This window comes from Esox lucius, chromosome 3 (genome assembly GCF_011004845.1).
Source record: "Esox lucius isolate fEsoLuc1 chromosome 3, fEsoLuc1.pri, whole genome shotgun sequence".
Lineage (NCBI taxonomy): Eukaryota > Metazoa > Chordata > Actinopteri > Esociformes > Esocidae > Esox > Esox lucius.
In genome coordinates, this window is record NC_047571.1 from 18,921,696 (window position 1) to 18,937,937 (window position 16,242).

Sequence of the window (16,242 nt, forward strand, 5' to 3'; positions counted from 1 at the left end):
TTTCAAGTGTTAAACTAACGGTCCCCAAGGTAATACCTAGTCAATGCTCTTCTGCCTTGACCCTCTTCTCCTTCAGGGTCAGTGTGGCCACCAGGGAGAAGGTTACCACCAGAGTCAGTATGGTCCTAATGGCTTTGAACCAGCTTGGGTATCCAGGCAACAAGGTGATATCGTAGTGCAGGGCCAGGACCACCCCCCTGTTAACAATTAGAGCTCCCTCTGCAATGTTGTCCCTGCAGAGCAAAGCCATCCAGGCCAGCAGGGAGGGCACCACACTATTGCTGAGGTTCATCCAGTCAGTGTGGGCAGGGCTCCCCTCAGGCAAGGCAAAGCCACCCAGGAAGGACAAAATGGAGGCCCCATAGACCATTTGGGCATAAGCCACTTCAGGTAGGTAAGACTGGGTAACAGACATTAGAAGGGGGGTACCCAGGAAGGGAAGGAGACCAGAGAAGCCGAGGTACAATGCAGACTTGGATACATTGGCCAAGGCTTTCATGCTGAGGCACTGTTGGTCCTTTCCTTTTTCAGGGTCTGCAGGTATCGGATGGCCCTGACTGAGCGAGGAGGCAGAGCAGCTCAGAGGTCTGAGGCTAAGAAGTCTGGAGGAAGCTTGTCTGGAGAAAAAAAAAAAATCTTGCCTCGGAAACTTGCGGAGCCATTGAGTGGCTGGGAATGGTGTAAAAATATTCCCTCTTCAATGTGCTGCTGGATCCACGAAACACCCATTGCAGGGACTGCCATGTTGAAGTCTGGGAATAAAAAAATACACTGTGTGCACCCCAAAAGAATGGTAGAGAGCCTCTAAGTACTCACCCCCACTCTTTCTCTTGGGGGTATGTTAAGTGCTGGTCCAATTCACAAAAGCAGCCCTCTGTCCTAGATTTAACTTGAGGGGCCAAGTGAACAATTTTGCTCACTTGTGGGGTTTTTAATCACTAAGAAATCAATTTGTACTGTAGTCACATCTATGTTAGTTGCTGCTAACTGTCAAAGGTAATAAACGTGTCTGACAAACATCACTGGTCACACTCCTTGATAGGTGTGTAGTTAACCTCTGTAAACTCAGTAGTGAGTTTGCAAACTTTGGTCATCACTCACCCTTGCCCAGGCAACTGCACTTGGAAGTACAATCAGATGAGATGATGTAAAACATATTTAAAGGCCTGATGGAGTACTGTTTATGGGATATCTACTTTGCTTTTTGAGTCCAGTGCAACAGAATAACTTTCTCAGAACAGTTACAAAATTCTTCCAATAAATTCCCAGTTTCTAGCCAAAATCAGGTCTGCCATCAACTCACTCTCAACCAAACCAACAATCCCCTGAATGCAACTCACTCCCTCAATCTAGCTACTAATCCCCTTAATGCAACTCACTCAGATCCCAATCACCAGAATTCTAACAACCTGTTTACACTCACCTGTTTCCCATTAGCCCCACCATATAGTTTAGTTCCACGCACTGTTTCCTTTGTGAGGTATTGTTTGGTTTTATCGTAACTATACTAAGCCCTTTTTTGAATTTCAACAGTTATTGGATTTTTGTGTACCAACCTGTTTTTGTCTAATTTACTTTTGATTCCAATTCCTAGTCTAGGCCCAGTCTTAACTTTTGCTTGCCTTTTGGATTCCCAGTGTATGACCTTCTGCCTGTACCTTAACGATGCTTCCTGCCTCCTGTGGATTATTTCAATAAACATCTGCTGTGTGCTGCACTTGACACCAACCGTCTGTATTCCCTCATGTTCATTAGAACAGGAAGTAATACATAGATGTGAAATACACCAAACCGGATTTCTGGTCAACCAGGCAGGGAATTAGAAAGTTTCCAAAATGTTGCAACCTTTGCTTAAATGATCTAGGCCACTGCTCAAGAAAAGCATGGGTGCAGAACTAGCTATTGGAGGTTCTAGACAATTTCTTAATTTATCAGGTAGCATAAAAATGTTGTCACAGAACTGATTTAATGTTTCTTACTCCACTGGGATTCAAGCACCTCTTCAATGTAAATGAGATAATTTCAGCTTAATGGGATATGAGGCACAGGAAAAAATAGTAATTTTAAGCCAAAATGGGGGTCAACCTAGGACAAATTGCAACAAAAGCAAACTCAACTGATTTTGTATCCCCAATATGTCCTGAGTAAGAAAAAACAAAAAAGCCCCAAAGAATCCCATTAGGGGAAAGTTTAGAAAAATACCTAAATAGCCTATTCATTCTTTTTCTCATGTGAATAGGCAAACTTTTTTAACCTTTAGATATCACCAGGAACATTACTGAGTTGATTACTTACATTAAGACAAAAAGGGATTTAGAAATGTATTGGTAACAAGCAAACGGTGCATAATAATATATGCGCTAATTTGCATAAATACCACAACATATCTAAACATTGGATATAGCCAGGTGAAAATGTCTTGTAGAATCAAGTTGACATCTTACAGTAAAAGAATATAGAGGCAAACAAATGCCACCATAAGGGGCAGAGATTTTTCCCATGTGGAAACCTGGGCCAGATCTTCCAGCAGAAAATGTGCTCGATGGCAGCCAGTACGTCTTGGATGATGGAGCACTTCTTCAACACATCCCATGGTCCCAGGGATCTACTTACGAAGACATATGCCACTAATACACAGAGTATGTAGGGAAGAAGTATGGCAAGGCTATTGTGTTTGATGGCTATCAAAGTGATAACACAAAGGAGATGACACACCAGAGACGGTCAAAAGGGAGGATTGACACTGCGGTGACATTTACAGCCGACATGACGCTCACAATGAGGAGGGAAGAGTTCTTGGCAAACAGGCAGAACAAACAGCAATTCCTTTCCATGCTAAGTGGAGAGCTACAGAAGACAAACTGTGAGACCTACCATGCCTCTGGAGATGCTGATCTGTTGATTGTGCAGAAAGCTGTGCTAATAGGGGATGACACAGATCTCTTAGTCCTTCTCTGCTACCATGCGGGCATGGATTCCCATGATCTGTTCCTCTGTAGTGAGTCAAGGAAGAACATCTTGAAGCCTCACATGTGGAACATCAAGGCTACAAAATAATGGCTTGGTCCAGGCATATGTAAGCAGATCTTGTTCTTATACGCAGTTCTGAGATGTGACACTACATCTCGCCTTCATGGAATTGGGAAGGGAGCATCGCTCAAGAAATTCAAAGAAAGTGACATGTTTCGAGAGCAAGCCAAGGTGTTCTATGAACATTCAGCTTCTACAAATGATATAGTAGAAGCAGGAGAGAAAGCTATGGTGATTCTCTACAATGGAAGATCTACAGACACCCTGGACTCCCTCTGATATAATCAGTTCTGTGAGAAGGTGGCATCCAGTTCTAGCTTATATTCAGCCACAGGTCTTACCCCCAACATCAGGAGCAGCAAAGTAATACAGCCTGCGAGTGTACTTACAGGTACAGGAACGGAAGGGATCAACCTCTGGTACGTTTCAGTTTTACTGAAACTCTGATTTCTGCTCTAGCTCTATGTTTATTGTGTCATTTTGTATCTTGGGTACTTCATTGCTGCTGTGACAATATAAATATATCTTGCATGCGGGCTAACAAAGTGTATTTAATCTTACAGATGGAATTTGTCCTATAGAGTGGGGATGGCAGGGATTTGTGCCAATTAAGACAACCCTTCCTCCTGTTCCTGAGAAGCTCATGAGGGTCATAAGGTGCAGCTGCCAGTCTGACTGCAGCACCCTGAGATGAAAAAATTTATATATATAGAATGGACCCCGGCCTGTGGACACTGCAGGGGAGTGAGCTGCACAAACTCAATGCAGAAGGCCTATGACAAGAATGAAGATGAGATTCTCTTGTGGTCCATTGTGTACGTAACTTGATTGTTTGATCCAGCCACTATTTATTTACCTACCTTTTGTCTTCTGCATTCTCCTTACCCTTGTCTCCTGTTCTTCCCTCAGACTCATCCCCCAGAAACAGTCCCACGGACCCAGCCCCAAACCCCATCTCAGCAATAATAATTAATAAAGGCTGGTTTAAAGTACTTCTTCCTGCCTCTATGTATTAATGCTCATGGGTAGCCTAAATGGGTTCCATTCAGACCTTAACATTAAGTATTTTACTGTGATATGTCAACAACATTTTCACCTGGCTATAACCAATGTTTAGATCTGTTGTGTTATTTATGCAAATTAGCACATACGTAATTAGATCATGCACCGTTTGCCCATGTTAACAATTTCAAAAAACTTGTAATACATTTTTTGTTTGTCTTGATGTAAGTAATCAATTCAGTAATTTTCATTGTCATATCTAAAGGTTAAAATGTTTACCCTATTCACGTATTCATATGAATAGGCTATATTTTGGTCTTTTCAAAACTTTCCCCTAATGGGATTTTTCTGGGCTTTTTTTCCCTTACTCAGGACATATTGAGGATACAAAATCAGTTGAGTTTGCTTCTGTTGCAATTTGTCCTAAATTTTTTCATAAAATGACTGAACTAAGGTACCAGGTTGAGTTTCACATTTGAATGACATGATTTGCATGCGTTCATACAACAATCAATATTTATTCAACTTTTACAGAGCTTTTCGTTATAGAAAACGAAACACCTGAAAAGGCAAAACAAAACAGCAATGGTTGAGTTGTTCTGGACAACCATTTTCTGCCCTGGGCCAAAGCATATTGCCATATCTTTTAACAGTTCGCACTTTAAGCTAACGAGATAGCTATGCTGGTTAGAATTAATCTCTTCGGCATTAGCTACATTTAGCTAGCCAACATAATGCAACGTGTACAAGCAAACATTTCAAAATATCACACTTTTCACCCCTTCATCTTCACACCATGCAGTCCACTAAAATGTAAGCCGTGTAAGGTCGTTCACTTGATTCACACTGTCTGATGAAAGTTCGATGACTGACTCGGCTGCGATTGATTAGTCTGCCTTGGAGGTGTTGAGTTGCGTTCAAAGACAGTCTTCGTGCATAACGTGATATGTGTCTAGTATTTTTGTTTTAGTAGTTATTGTGAATATATTATTTCAGCTGTAATTCTTTCTAAGCTACATGAATGTTTATAGTAGACCGATATACATATTGTTAAATCTACTCCCATTCCCAACCCTTTGAAAACACCCTGCAACGCGGCTGTCTGAGGTTACAAATAAATGTTCAAGAACTTGAACGTACCCCCGGTAAGCTGCACGAACGGGTTCCTAAAACCCAAACAAACACCAAAACGCCAATGGACAGGAGGGACATAGCATGAAGAAAGTATTACAACGCTATTCGTCGATGGAATATTAATAGTCAAAATATATTTTTGGGAATAATATTTCGTGAAAAGGGTATTGCTTGATATAGAAGGTATGTTTTGACATCAATATTATATCATATTTAGCAAGCTAGTTAGTTAGCTTGCGAATCCCCGTGTGGGCTAAAGCGGTAGCCATTTTGAAACAGTGTTGTTCCATGGAAGGTCTGTTTACCTCTTTTTGCTTAATTGTGACAGCAGATTATAAACAATTTCACCTTTGACGTTACTCTGTGAAATACATATATATTATATTTGAGACTGAGTCTTAGTTTTGCAAGTTACTATAGCTAGCTAACTAGTTGGCTGTATAGTATATAGCTAACATTAGCTTGCTAATAACTTGGTGAACGTTAATACGAATTTACAGGACAACTAGCTGCCTAGCCTGTTAATTAGCTAGCAACCTGTGATCTACGTTGTATTTTATTTCTGAATTTACTCAATTAATCAACTTACTCTCAAGAATTGAAGGACTTGTTTGCAATATGGAATCTAGATATTCAAGAATGAATGTTTTTGCAAGATCTGTCATCTGCTTCAAATCAAAAGTTAATATTTATGAATTGATGCATCTGTGTCTTTAAGGCTTTTAATATATCAGAAATCAATGTTTCCATCACACCAGCATCATATGGTCCCTTTAAATTTTGCGATGTAATGTAGAGAAATTACATCGTCAACTCAATACACGGTGGTAGCACTTCAACAGCATATCACAGCTGTAAGGATGTTTATGCATTGGCCGTTAAGCACTGCAGCTTCATGATCATTCACGATGGCATGCTGTTGATTCGAGGTGCTTAACACACAGACACCTTGTCTTATTTAGATTAAGAGCTCGGTGAGAAAGTGTTTAAGTCTTGGGTATATTTAGACTGGTAACTTTTATCATATATTTATAACAGTCTTAAAAAGTGATAAGTATAAACTTAAGAGCTCTGCTATTTGTCCTTATTTTGACAAGATCAACGTTTTTGGCCCCACTTCACCTTGTCTCTGAACAACAACTATTTGTGGGGTTTTCAAAGGTCAACAAATTTCATCAAGGTTGATGTACAATATACATTGGCTTCGGAAAGTATTCATACCATTTTACTTTGTCCATATTTTGTTGTGTTATGGACTTACTTTGTAATTGATAAAAAAAAAAAATTGCCATCAATATACACACAGTACTTACAAATATTAAATTAAAAGTATTCAGATTTCAGAACCTTTATTTAGAACTTTGAGAATCGAATTTGGCAGCAATCACAGCTTTGAGTCATCTTGGGAATGCCTCTACTAGCTTTGCGCTTTCTGAATTTGGGCAGCTTCTCCCATTCTTTCCTGCAGATCCTCTCAAGCTTTGTCAGATTAGATGTCCAGCGTCTGTGAACTTTAGGTAAGCCCAGGCTTTGGCCTTGGGCCCACTACTCAACAGCCTTCATTGACTTGTCTTAAAACCACTTCAACATTGTCTTCAACAGGCCCTTTTTGCCCAGTTACTTACTGTAGATTGGCAGGAAGGTCAGCTGTAGGAAGAGTCTTGATGGTTGTAATGTGATTTGTTTCTGAACTTTCAATGCTTTATCAATTTTTTAAAAAACCATCCCCTGGTCTATGGCTCAGTACCATTCAATCACGGAGATCTAAGGCGAATTCCTTGGACTTAATGGTGTTTCTTTTCGGTCTGATATGCGCAGTGCCCTGTTAGTTTGCAATCTTATGTAGACAGGTGTATGCCTTTCTAAATCAAGTCCAATGATGTTGAGTTGTCGTGGCAAGGGGTCTGAATACTTATGTACATTAGCTTTTTCAGTTTTTTGTTTTTCAATACATTTCTAAAAACAATTGCATTGTTATTATGGGGTATTGAGTGTAGATTGATTGCCAAAAAATTATACAACTATGAATGCGGTCCATAACACACAAAATTTGAAGGGGTCTGAATACTTTCATAAACTTGTGTAGACAACACTGGGAACATGACTCGTGTACACGTGCAGAAATGTCTAGGCCCTGTGTATTACAAAGTTACTGGTGTGTCTGAGTTTCAGAAGTATTATTGTATGAATTAATGCTATTTCTGCTTTTCATTGCAGGTCCCCTTCTGCAGAAGTTTAGATATTACTACATGTGAAAGCAAATCTACAACAGAATCGAACCGAACAGAACATATTTGGATTAACTGCACAGAACCTGTCCTTTGTGTTGAGCTTTGAATCTTAAACCAAATTAAGTTCACAACTATCTGACACATGCTCCATTTGTTTCTTCGCTTTATTTGCTTTGAGGAAAGGAAAATATTTGTGTTTGCGTTTCAGAGGTTCCCTCGTTTATGGAAAATCTTCTATTTGTCACTTGACAAAGGAGTCCGAGGTGCGTTGTGACCCTGCTTTAAGAGCTGTTTCGCTGTCAGTGCTCCATCATCTGTGAAATCTGGGCTATTGCACTGTCTTCCCGCAACCACACAACCACGGCTGATTCTACCAGCAGTTAACAGATACAAATATAATAGGACGGATGAAGAGAGCGACCAACCTAACCAGCCATTGAGACACTGTTGTCCTTAGCATGCTTTCTGATTTCACTGACCACTGTTGAAGATTGTCAGAAATGTAACATTGGATTCTACTGCCTTTACTGTCATGTGACTTTAATACTAGACACCTTTTTTTTTTCTTCAACACCGGACAGCCTTTGACTAGTTTAATGTGGTGAACTGTTTAAGTTACCTTCTTTGGAATAAAAAGACTGTCTCTAAATCAATTTATTTTCTGCATGTGTTGGGGTATAGCCTAAAATGACTTGGTGAAAGGTGAGCCTTTCAGTCTTAGAGCTGGCACTCATTGGAAGGAGAAGAGCCGGGACCTTCTTCCAGCCCTTCTGATGTCATTGTGGAACTGTCCTGTTCACACTGACAGAGTTCCATGCCCCAGAGCTTCCAATCTATTCAGACAACCAGCACCTGCCTCTTCCATTGGACAGTTTACCTTCCAGTCTACTGAGCCCACCAATCGGAACCTTCAGTTGACACATCAAGCAGGTTCCATGTGTCTCTGCTCCTGACAAAGAATCCTACCTGCTTTATTTGAGTGATCAGAAGGAATTGTGGTGGTACCGGCATTCATAAACCGTTGTCTCACAGCATCCGTATCAGAAGTCCAAAACCATCAAGTCCACCTCCTGGGTAACTTTACCCCTGAATAAACCCCAGGCTTCTGGATCATCATTCCAGATCATCCCAGAACTCTGTGACCCGTCTCCCCACATTTCACCCTGGACGACGGGGTCTGCCTCTGGGGAAAGGGGCTGTTCTGTCCTGGAGGAGGGGGGCTCGGCAGCGGGGTACTGCTCTCCACCACCCCCTCTGTGACCAGTGGTGTGTCTGTGAGCAGGCCAAAGGGAACACACCCACAGGGGAGGGGGTGTGAGACGCGGAGGAGAGGACTTCAGAGCCCAAAACTCTGGGGGTAAGTAACAACATGTTTTATGCAACAATGTTAATTTGTCCCAAAATCCAAGACTCTTTTATTTTTCTCTGTCTGTCAGATCCTTGCCATGAGGTTTGATGCCTCGATCCACTGACCAGAGACACTGGACCTAAATGGCGCAGCATGACTTTGTTCCTGCCTGGCTTAACTTCTCCACGCCCAAGCCTGCCAAGGTGTGCGTGCGTGCTTGCGTGTGTGCGTGCATGCAGCCATGGGGTGGCCAATCGGGGGCAGACTGTGCCATGAGCAGGGTTCACTCAAGGGTCACAGATACTGTGTGTATTAAGGGAGGAAAGACATAAAAACCCAAGTGGCTTGGTTTAAGGAAGACTGAAACAGCGATAGGTTAAAAAACCTGAGTGTGACTGGATTTGTCAGTTTCTAAATGTTTTCTCATCTCTGTCTGCACCCAATGCTCTGATACAACTGTTTTTTTTTTTTATTGTGGTAATTGAAAGCAGTAGAAAATTAAAGCTGAATGGACAGACAGAAGTAAAGAAGACCGAAGAGCTTGACTTGTTGTTATCTTGCTCTTGGAATTACTAGACTCTTGCTAATTTAGATCAGTTTTCATACTCTTTAAGCTTGGAGTGATTTGGAAGTCAGTGTGTAGGCTTTACTAGGTGTCAGTCATTGTGTGCACCAGCCAAAGTACCTGCTTGTGGAGTAGACACAACATTGGCCAGAAAAATCTATCTAGTAGTGGTGAATGGATGTGTATGTTTAGGCACTTACTAAATGTAATCTATTACCGATGTATGCTTTTTATTTATTTTTTAAATCAACATAATCTCATTACTTTCAATTCTACCACCCAGACATTATATTAGAGGAATAGGGGTTTAACCTGGTAGCAGATAGTTTCACATCGGACCCTCTTTGTGTCTGTCAGTCCCCTGCCGCCAGCCTGGAGAAGCATGGTAACCCCCGTCACCACCGAGACAGCCGCGCTGGGAGCCGCCGCCGTCACAACTCCTCCGACGGCTTCTTCAACAACGGGCCCCTGCACACTCCTGGCGGTAAACCAGAAACAGGCCAAACCTGTTGTCATGGGATGTGTCGTGTGAAAGAGCAGGGGATCTTTAGTTTCCTGGTACTGAACTGTCTGTCCTGTCTGCCCGTAGGTGACGGGTGGCAGCAGCCTTCTCTCCTCCTGAGGCATGACTCTGTGGACTCTGGGGTGGCCAAGGGGGGGCACGGTGGCCTGGCAGGGGTTTCCAGCTGGAAGGAGGCTCCTCCCACCGGGCACAGTGCACCCCGGGGGGCCCAGGATGGGCACCACCACCTGGGACGCCACCCCAAACGCATCGGACCCGGGGCGGGGGACAGGCAGGGGGGGCACCGGCAGCGCAACGGCAACTTCCATCCCCGCAAGAGTGCCCCCGGGACCCTCTACCAGGACAGGTTCCCCAACGAGGAACGCAAGCTAAAGTTTGTGGAAGAGGACTTTGTGAGTAATCTCATTCTCCATCTTGCATCCTGTTGCATTTGAATCAATTTAAGCAAGGACATTAAAGAGGCCTCTCATGGAGGCCCCAACAACACAGTATTTGTTTATTAAATATGTACTTTAAAATGTAAATACAGCACTTGCTTACATGAAACAGCACTATTGCATAATTACGATTTGCAGAATTGTTTCACATCATTTTATGAATTGATTATTTCACATGAATACATATTAAAAGCACTTATTTCATAAATATAATTGGAAATGTAAAAAGGTTTGGCTGTGACAATTGCTGAACAGGAAGTTAACATGAGCAGATGTGTGGACTGTTCTGAATGACGTTGGACATGATTCTTCACTGAGCATCCTTGGTGTAATGGTGGTTCTGTGAACAATGGTCATAATGGTTTCTGTTCTTCAGATATATTATCAATTTATTTCACACTTGAATATTGTTAGTTACAAAATCGTATTTATGGTGAACAATGTCCATACATTGGACATGATCTGTCTTGATTTCAGTGTTTACATAAAATAAGCTGCATTTTCAATCCAGGTATTCGCTGTCAGTGCAGCCTGTCAGCTGGAGACCATGCCATGTGGGAAAGCATTCTGATAATGTAGCCTTTTTCACAGAAGTTCACAAGGGTCCATTGAGAGGTTCTGCTACATTTTAACGAACCTAGGACTGGTTAGAAAATAGATTAAAAAAATAGCTTAAGTTTGTGACAAAACAAGGAATGTATACGGTCGGGAATTGTTGTACCATTGAAGTATGCCAGCATTAAGAAGGGGGAGGAGGAAGGATGGGGAGTAAGACGGGGGAGGAGGAAGGATGGGGAGTAAGACGGGGGAGGAGGAAGGATGGGGAGGAGGAAGGATGGGGAGTAAGACGGGGGAGGAGGAAGGATGGGGAGTAAGACGGGGGAGGAGGAAGGATGGGGAGTAAGACGGGGGAGGAGGAAGTCAGTATAAGTGTTGTTGTAGTTCACCTAATACTCCAGGAGGGGGCTCCATTAACATGTTACTTGTTTAGACAACAGTGAGATTAAAATATCTAGATTGGTACAGCTGAGCAGAAAACATTGTGCTGAACATACAAATTTGAATATGATTGATAATATAAAAATGTCTCACAGCATATAAAAAAACATTTTTTCTTTTTTACCAGCCCTCCCTTAACCCTGAAACAACTGGAAAGCTTGGGAACCAGACGAGGCCAGTGGCACCACATGCTGGAGTATGGGGTAATCACTCCATAATCATTTATTTGCTGATGGTTCTACACATTGCAAAACTAACAGCAATAAAATGTTCACAACATTCAACACTCCTGTCTCCATGTCATTTCTTCACCCACTAACACCTCGTTTATTCACCTTGTTGCAGAGAACCCTCCTAGTGGAAAACAGACGGTGTCTAAAATGCTGGTGATTAAGAAGGTTTCCAAGGAGGACCCGGGATGCACTGCCTTCTCTGCTGGTTTCGCCAGCTCTGGAGCCCCGCCGGTCAATGGCAGCAAAGCCCCTCCCACCATTGCTAGCTCCACACACTCTGTCTACAGGAACCTGATGCCCAAGCCTGCTCAGGTGCCCACCAAGCCCCCCCAGTGGAAGCCAAGCGGGAGAGACTCCACCAAACCTGGCCTCCACCTGTCCGGACGAGACTCTGTGTTCACCAGCCCTGTGTCTGCAGCTAAGCCTTCTGCCACCGCCACCGCCACCCAGCTACATACTCACAACACCCCCAAAGAGGTGAGGTCTGCTCTGCGGAAGGGTGACAAACGTCAGAGGAGAGAGCATGGAGACCAAAGGAAAAAGAGAGAGCACACGTGCTACTACATGCCCACCAGCGAGGGCATCATCCTTCTCTCTCCCTGCCCTCACTTCTGTTTCTCTGCCTGTGTGTTTCCTAGCAGCAGCCCTCCAGTACCACTCCTCCCATAGACATCGGCCCGTCGGGGCGGCTGAAGCTGATGCGGCGTGGCCCCGACCGCAAGAGTGACTTCCTGCGGACCCTGAAGGACGAGTGCACTGCCGACCTGACCTCTAGCACCAGCCCTGGGACTCCCGGACAGGTACATCACGCCGCTAGAGCACATCCAAAGTGGGACGCTAATGCCCTCCAAAAACCACATCCAGCATGTTCAGTTTAAACCTGTGGAAGGTAAATTCCCAGGCGAAGTGATAAACGCGTCTCATGTAGAGTGTTCCGTCGTTCTAATCACAGTTTTATCAAGGTGTCTATTCTTTGGTGTGAATGACCCCTAAGGTTGAGAACAGTACCCCGGAGCCAAAAGCCTACAGCCATGAGAACGGCCTGTCTCACTCCCTCTCACTCAGCGACTCAGACACTGAGCACCTGTCCAGCTCCCTGGAGGCAGAGCACAGGTAGGACTGACACATTCTCTCCATGAACACATCAATCAGATAAATTACAGAAAGGATTTCAGTACATGGATATGTGGATACAGATAAACCGCACCTTATTCTCCACACTGCGAGGCTGCCAAAGACTGGTGACGCTGAGGAGTACCTTGCTAGCTGCTTTTTTTTCTTGTCTTACGCAATTTGAAGCCCATCTGCTCTCTGCCTGTGAATGCGGCCAAGACCCCGAAATACCAACACAGCTAGTGTGTACTGATGACCCAGGCTGCTCATGTCAGAAGGGGCTGCTATTAAAGCAGCTGATCAGCTAAGCCCTGCTTCATGTAGCTGTCAAATGAACAGCCCCCTTCCAAATGTAGGCCACACCCTTTGGCCTCCATACAACAACATCTGGTGTATTTGATACACAGGACACACTTGAACATCCTCTTACACGAGAATGCGTCTGGATGTTTTTGCGCAGGCTAGGAGGTTGCCAAGGCTGCCCTGTCATTAGCAACGTGGTAACAGTTACACCTGTTACATTTGTGAAATACAACATGGGAGAGGGATTGCAGGGCAGCCGAATATTAGGTTCTAGATGGGAGACGGTACGGAGCAGTTAATTATCCTGTAGCCTGAGGCCAGTCCTCAATGTTGCTTGAGATGCACCGTCGTGGGCGACAGAAGCCTCTGCATGCACGCACACACACATTTGGTGTTTACCTGCAGGTTATTGAAGGCCATGGGCTGGCAGGAATATCCAGAAAACGATGACAGCTTCCTGCCCCTGACTGAGGATGAGCTTAGAGAGTTCCAGACCAAAACTGAACAGGTATGACATACACAGTCTCACACACTACGGTTGGGTTTTTTACTGCATGTGTTTATTGAAATGTTTTAAACATCATAGGAAAAAAAAGAGGTTAAATAGAAGAAGAACAGGGAGTATTTAAGTAAACTTTGAACGTAGTGTCATCCAGAGGTAACCAAACCTCTCCTCAGGGCCCCCCAAATGTTTCAAACAGTTTTAGCAGTTTTACTACGTGATTCACTGATCAAGTCAGTTGGATCAGGTGTGCTATGTTGGAATATTTCAAATACATGAAATGGCTTCATCAATGTAATTCTGTATGGAAAAGTGGTAAAGCAGTGGTTTTCAACTCGTTTTGTCTCGGGACCAAAATGGAATCAGGTTGTCTATTGTGACCCTATATATTTGCATTACAAATATGTACTTTTTTTATACTAAGTAAAGCAGTTAGAAAAGGTGTTCACATTTCCATCCTTTTTCATTGTCAATAACTCCTTATTGGTTAAGAATGTTGACAAGCTCACTTTTCTTAAGTCCACAGAACCTGCTATACAGCACCCCTAGTACATGTTGGTCTGCTGTATATTGAATATACTGTCACTGAAGATGAAATGGTCTGTTCATCATATCTTTATTACAGCCATGAGTTTAAGTCCTGGTTGCAGCATACCATAAGTGCCCAGGGGTCACACAGAGGGTGCTGAAATGTTGACATGGCTGCCATATTGCACTCTAGTGACTCCTTGTGGTAGGTTAGGCACCTGCAAGCTCAGTTTTGGTCGATAGCTAGGGAATGCGCTATCCTCCCAGTGCGTATGTCCGTCAAAATACTTTCTTGTTGAGCAAGCGGTGTGATAAGAAGCAGAATGGCTTTGCTAGGTGTGCATCGGAATAAATCAACTCTCAAGAATCTGTGGTGGAGGCTATTAACGATTGTTAGACAAAAGTGGGAAGTGTGACAAATATATAATTTTAATGTGGGCTAGAATCAAACCTGTAGCAGTAAATATGGGCCAGAGGCGGTGGTTCTGACTGGATTATTGTGCTTCCCAGCTGAAGAAGAACGGGCTCCAGAGGAACGGGCTCCTGCCCCGGGGCGCGCGAGGAGTCACGCTCCACTTCACTCCCTGGAGGTGTGTGGCTGAAGCCCACCTGGAAGAGGATGAGGGCTCAGAGTCGGAAACCAGCAGCAGCAGCCAGACCTCAGATGATGATGACGTCAACGACTACATTAAAACCTGACAAAGTGGCTTTACACACCCAACCTTTCTTCTTCGTTTTCAAAACACCCGTTTAGACTGTTTGTCATTTGTGCACAAGGGAAAACCAATCACATCCTAGTGGAGGGGGAAGGTCCTGCTTTGCCATGCAGACATCTTTTACCCTGCGTTGCCTCCTTCACTTCACTTCCTCCTTTCTTTCCCCTTTTCTTCCTCCTCGCTTTATGGAACTGAGTGTTCGTCAAGAAAAGAAGGGCAATGCACATACGATTCTGCTTTAAACAGACTAACTTATCTCATTGATGATGCTGACTACGACGTTAATGATGTTAATAAAATGGGTTCCTGACATGCTGAAATGTTTCGATATGAATCAGGCCTTGCTTGTCTTCTGGTTGTTCTATTAACAAGTTTATTGTGTCAATCAGAATTACATCAGATGGATTCAGTTATCACCATAGATAGACCTTTTCTTATGAAGTGTTGAACACGCAAAGTGGTCCAGTAACGATGTTGCACCAATCTCCTGTGGACAGTTGGTATGACACAGAACACTGGTAAATCATCAGTTGACTTCATTACACAATATTTTACTCTGGTGTTTCAGAGATAAAAAATACTCAGTCCCACCACACTTAGAATGTGATCCGTTGCCTCAGTAACACACATTGTTTGCAATTCCTCTTCTCAGTGCTATTAATTGATAAAGAAAAAAAAAAGCAACCATGCAGTGCTGTTACTACTCAACCAGAGATGGGGGGGGGGGGGGGGGGGGCTCTGTTCAGTCAGTCTTTGACAGGTGACAGATTACTTAACCAATCTTATGGTAATTTCAGATTGCCATAGGTGGCGGTGCAACATTTAAGACAATGTCTCAGTATTGGGTCGAGACTGCATTCAAGTTGAACACTACATATGTTGGCCCAAGTAGAAATCATTGCTGCATTTCTAACACAAAATCTCTTGATGCTTCAGGGATACTGATGGAAGGCAATTGGGCCAAATGTTCAGGATGGATCAACACTTGATTCAGGTCATCCCAGTCTGTGAACATGGTACATATTTGACTCCCTGAAACATTTGTGAAAAAAACCGAACACCTATCAGCTATTATTTTATCTTTTAAGCTTCATTACATCAGTGGGGAAAGATTCAAACCAATGCTGCATCGGTATACAGTGGCTTTGGAGAGTATTCACACCCCTTTTGTTGTTGTAGACCGCATTTATAATTGATACAATTTTTTGTAATGAACCTACAGTATGCCACAATGACAAAGCAAAAATTTTTTTTTTTAAATGTGTGCCAATTTCTTTAAAAAAAAAAAAAGTAGATATCTCATAAGTATTCACACCTCAGTAGTGCCTTTTGCAACGGTCACAGCTTTGCACAGCTGGATTTGGGTAGTTTTTGTCCCATTCTCGCAGATCCACTACCTGTCAGATTCGATGGAGCATCTGTGAACTACCATCTTCACGTCAAGTCTGGGCTTTGGCTGGGCCACTCAACAACACTCAGAATTGCTCTGAAGCCACCCCAGCATTGTCTTTGCGGTGTACTTTTTTTTTGTCTAATCAGACCACAGAATAATTGTGCTCATGCCCTCAGAGTCCTTCA

At 43.2% G+C, this 16,242-nt stretch overlaps 2 protein-coding genes across 3 annotated transcripts; one reads left to right on the plus strand and one right to left on the minus strand.

Moving 5' to 3' along the window:
* Window positions 1-40: 40 nt before the first annotated feature.
* Window positions 41-3,985, minus strand: LOC117594237 (transmembrane protein 69-like). The gene is given in 4 exon segments (XM_034291330.1): window positions 41-637; window positions 639-752; window positions 3,649-3,715; window positions 3,891-3,985. Coding segments are annotated over 4 exon segments (873 nt in total).
* A 1,028-nt stretch (window positions 3,986-5,013) lies between these two features.
* On the plus strand, window positions 5,014-15,013 carry LOC105021939 (vasculin-like protein 1). 2 transcript variants are annotated; one of them, XM_010889985.3, is made up of 11 exons: window positions 5,014-5,349; window positions 7,384-8,754; window positions 8,834-8,948; window positions 9,668-9,794; window positions 9,900-10,225; window positions 11,397-11,472; window positions 11,615-11,979; window positions 12,141-12,302; window positions 12,497-12,615; window positions 13,324-13,426; window positions 14,459-15,013. In XM_010889985.3, exons 3-11 carry the CDS (start codon window positions 8,889-8,891, stop codon window positions 14,645-14,647), a joined length of 1,527 nt encoding a protein of 508 aa, XP_010888287.1. In that variant the 5' UTR covers window positions 5,014-5,349; window positions 7,384-8,754; window positions 8,834-8,888; the 3' UTR covers window positions 14,648-15,013. The 2 variants fall into 2 exon arrangements, with proteins under 2 accessions (XP_010888287.1, XP_019901149.1); XM_020045590.2 differs by having other exon boundaries at window positions 5,015-5,349; window positions 12,144-12,302.
* Window positions 15,014-16,242: the final 1,229 nt, after the last annotated feature.

What these genes read in the sequence shown, in the direction of transcription:
- LOC105021939 (XM_010889985.3), top strand. Translation starts at nt 8,889, where the DNA reads ATGGCGCAGCATGACTTTGTTCCTGCCTGGCTTAACTTCTCCACGCCC. An exon ending in ACCACATGCTGGAGTATGGG is followed by an intron (nt 11,473 to 11,614) that starts GTAATCACTCCA and finishes ACCTTGTTGCAG; the next exon opens with AGAACCCTCCTAGTGGAAAA. An exon ending in CTCACAACACCCCCAAAGAG is followed by an intron (nt 11,980 to 12,140) that starts GTGAGGTCTGCT and finishes TGTGTTTCCTAG; the next exon opens with CAGCAGCCCTCCAGTACCAC.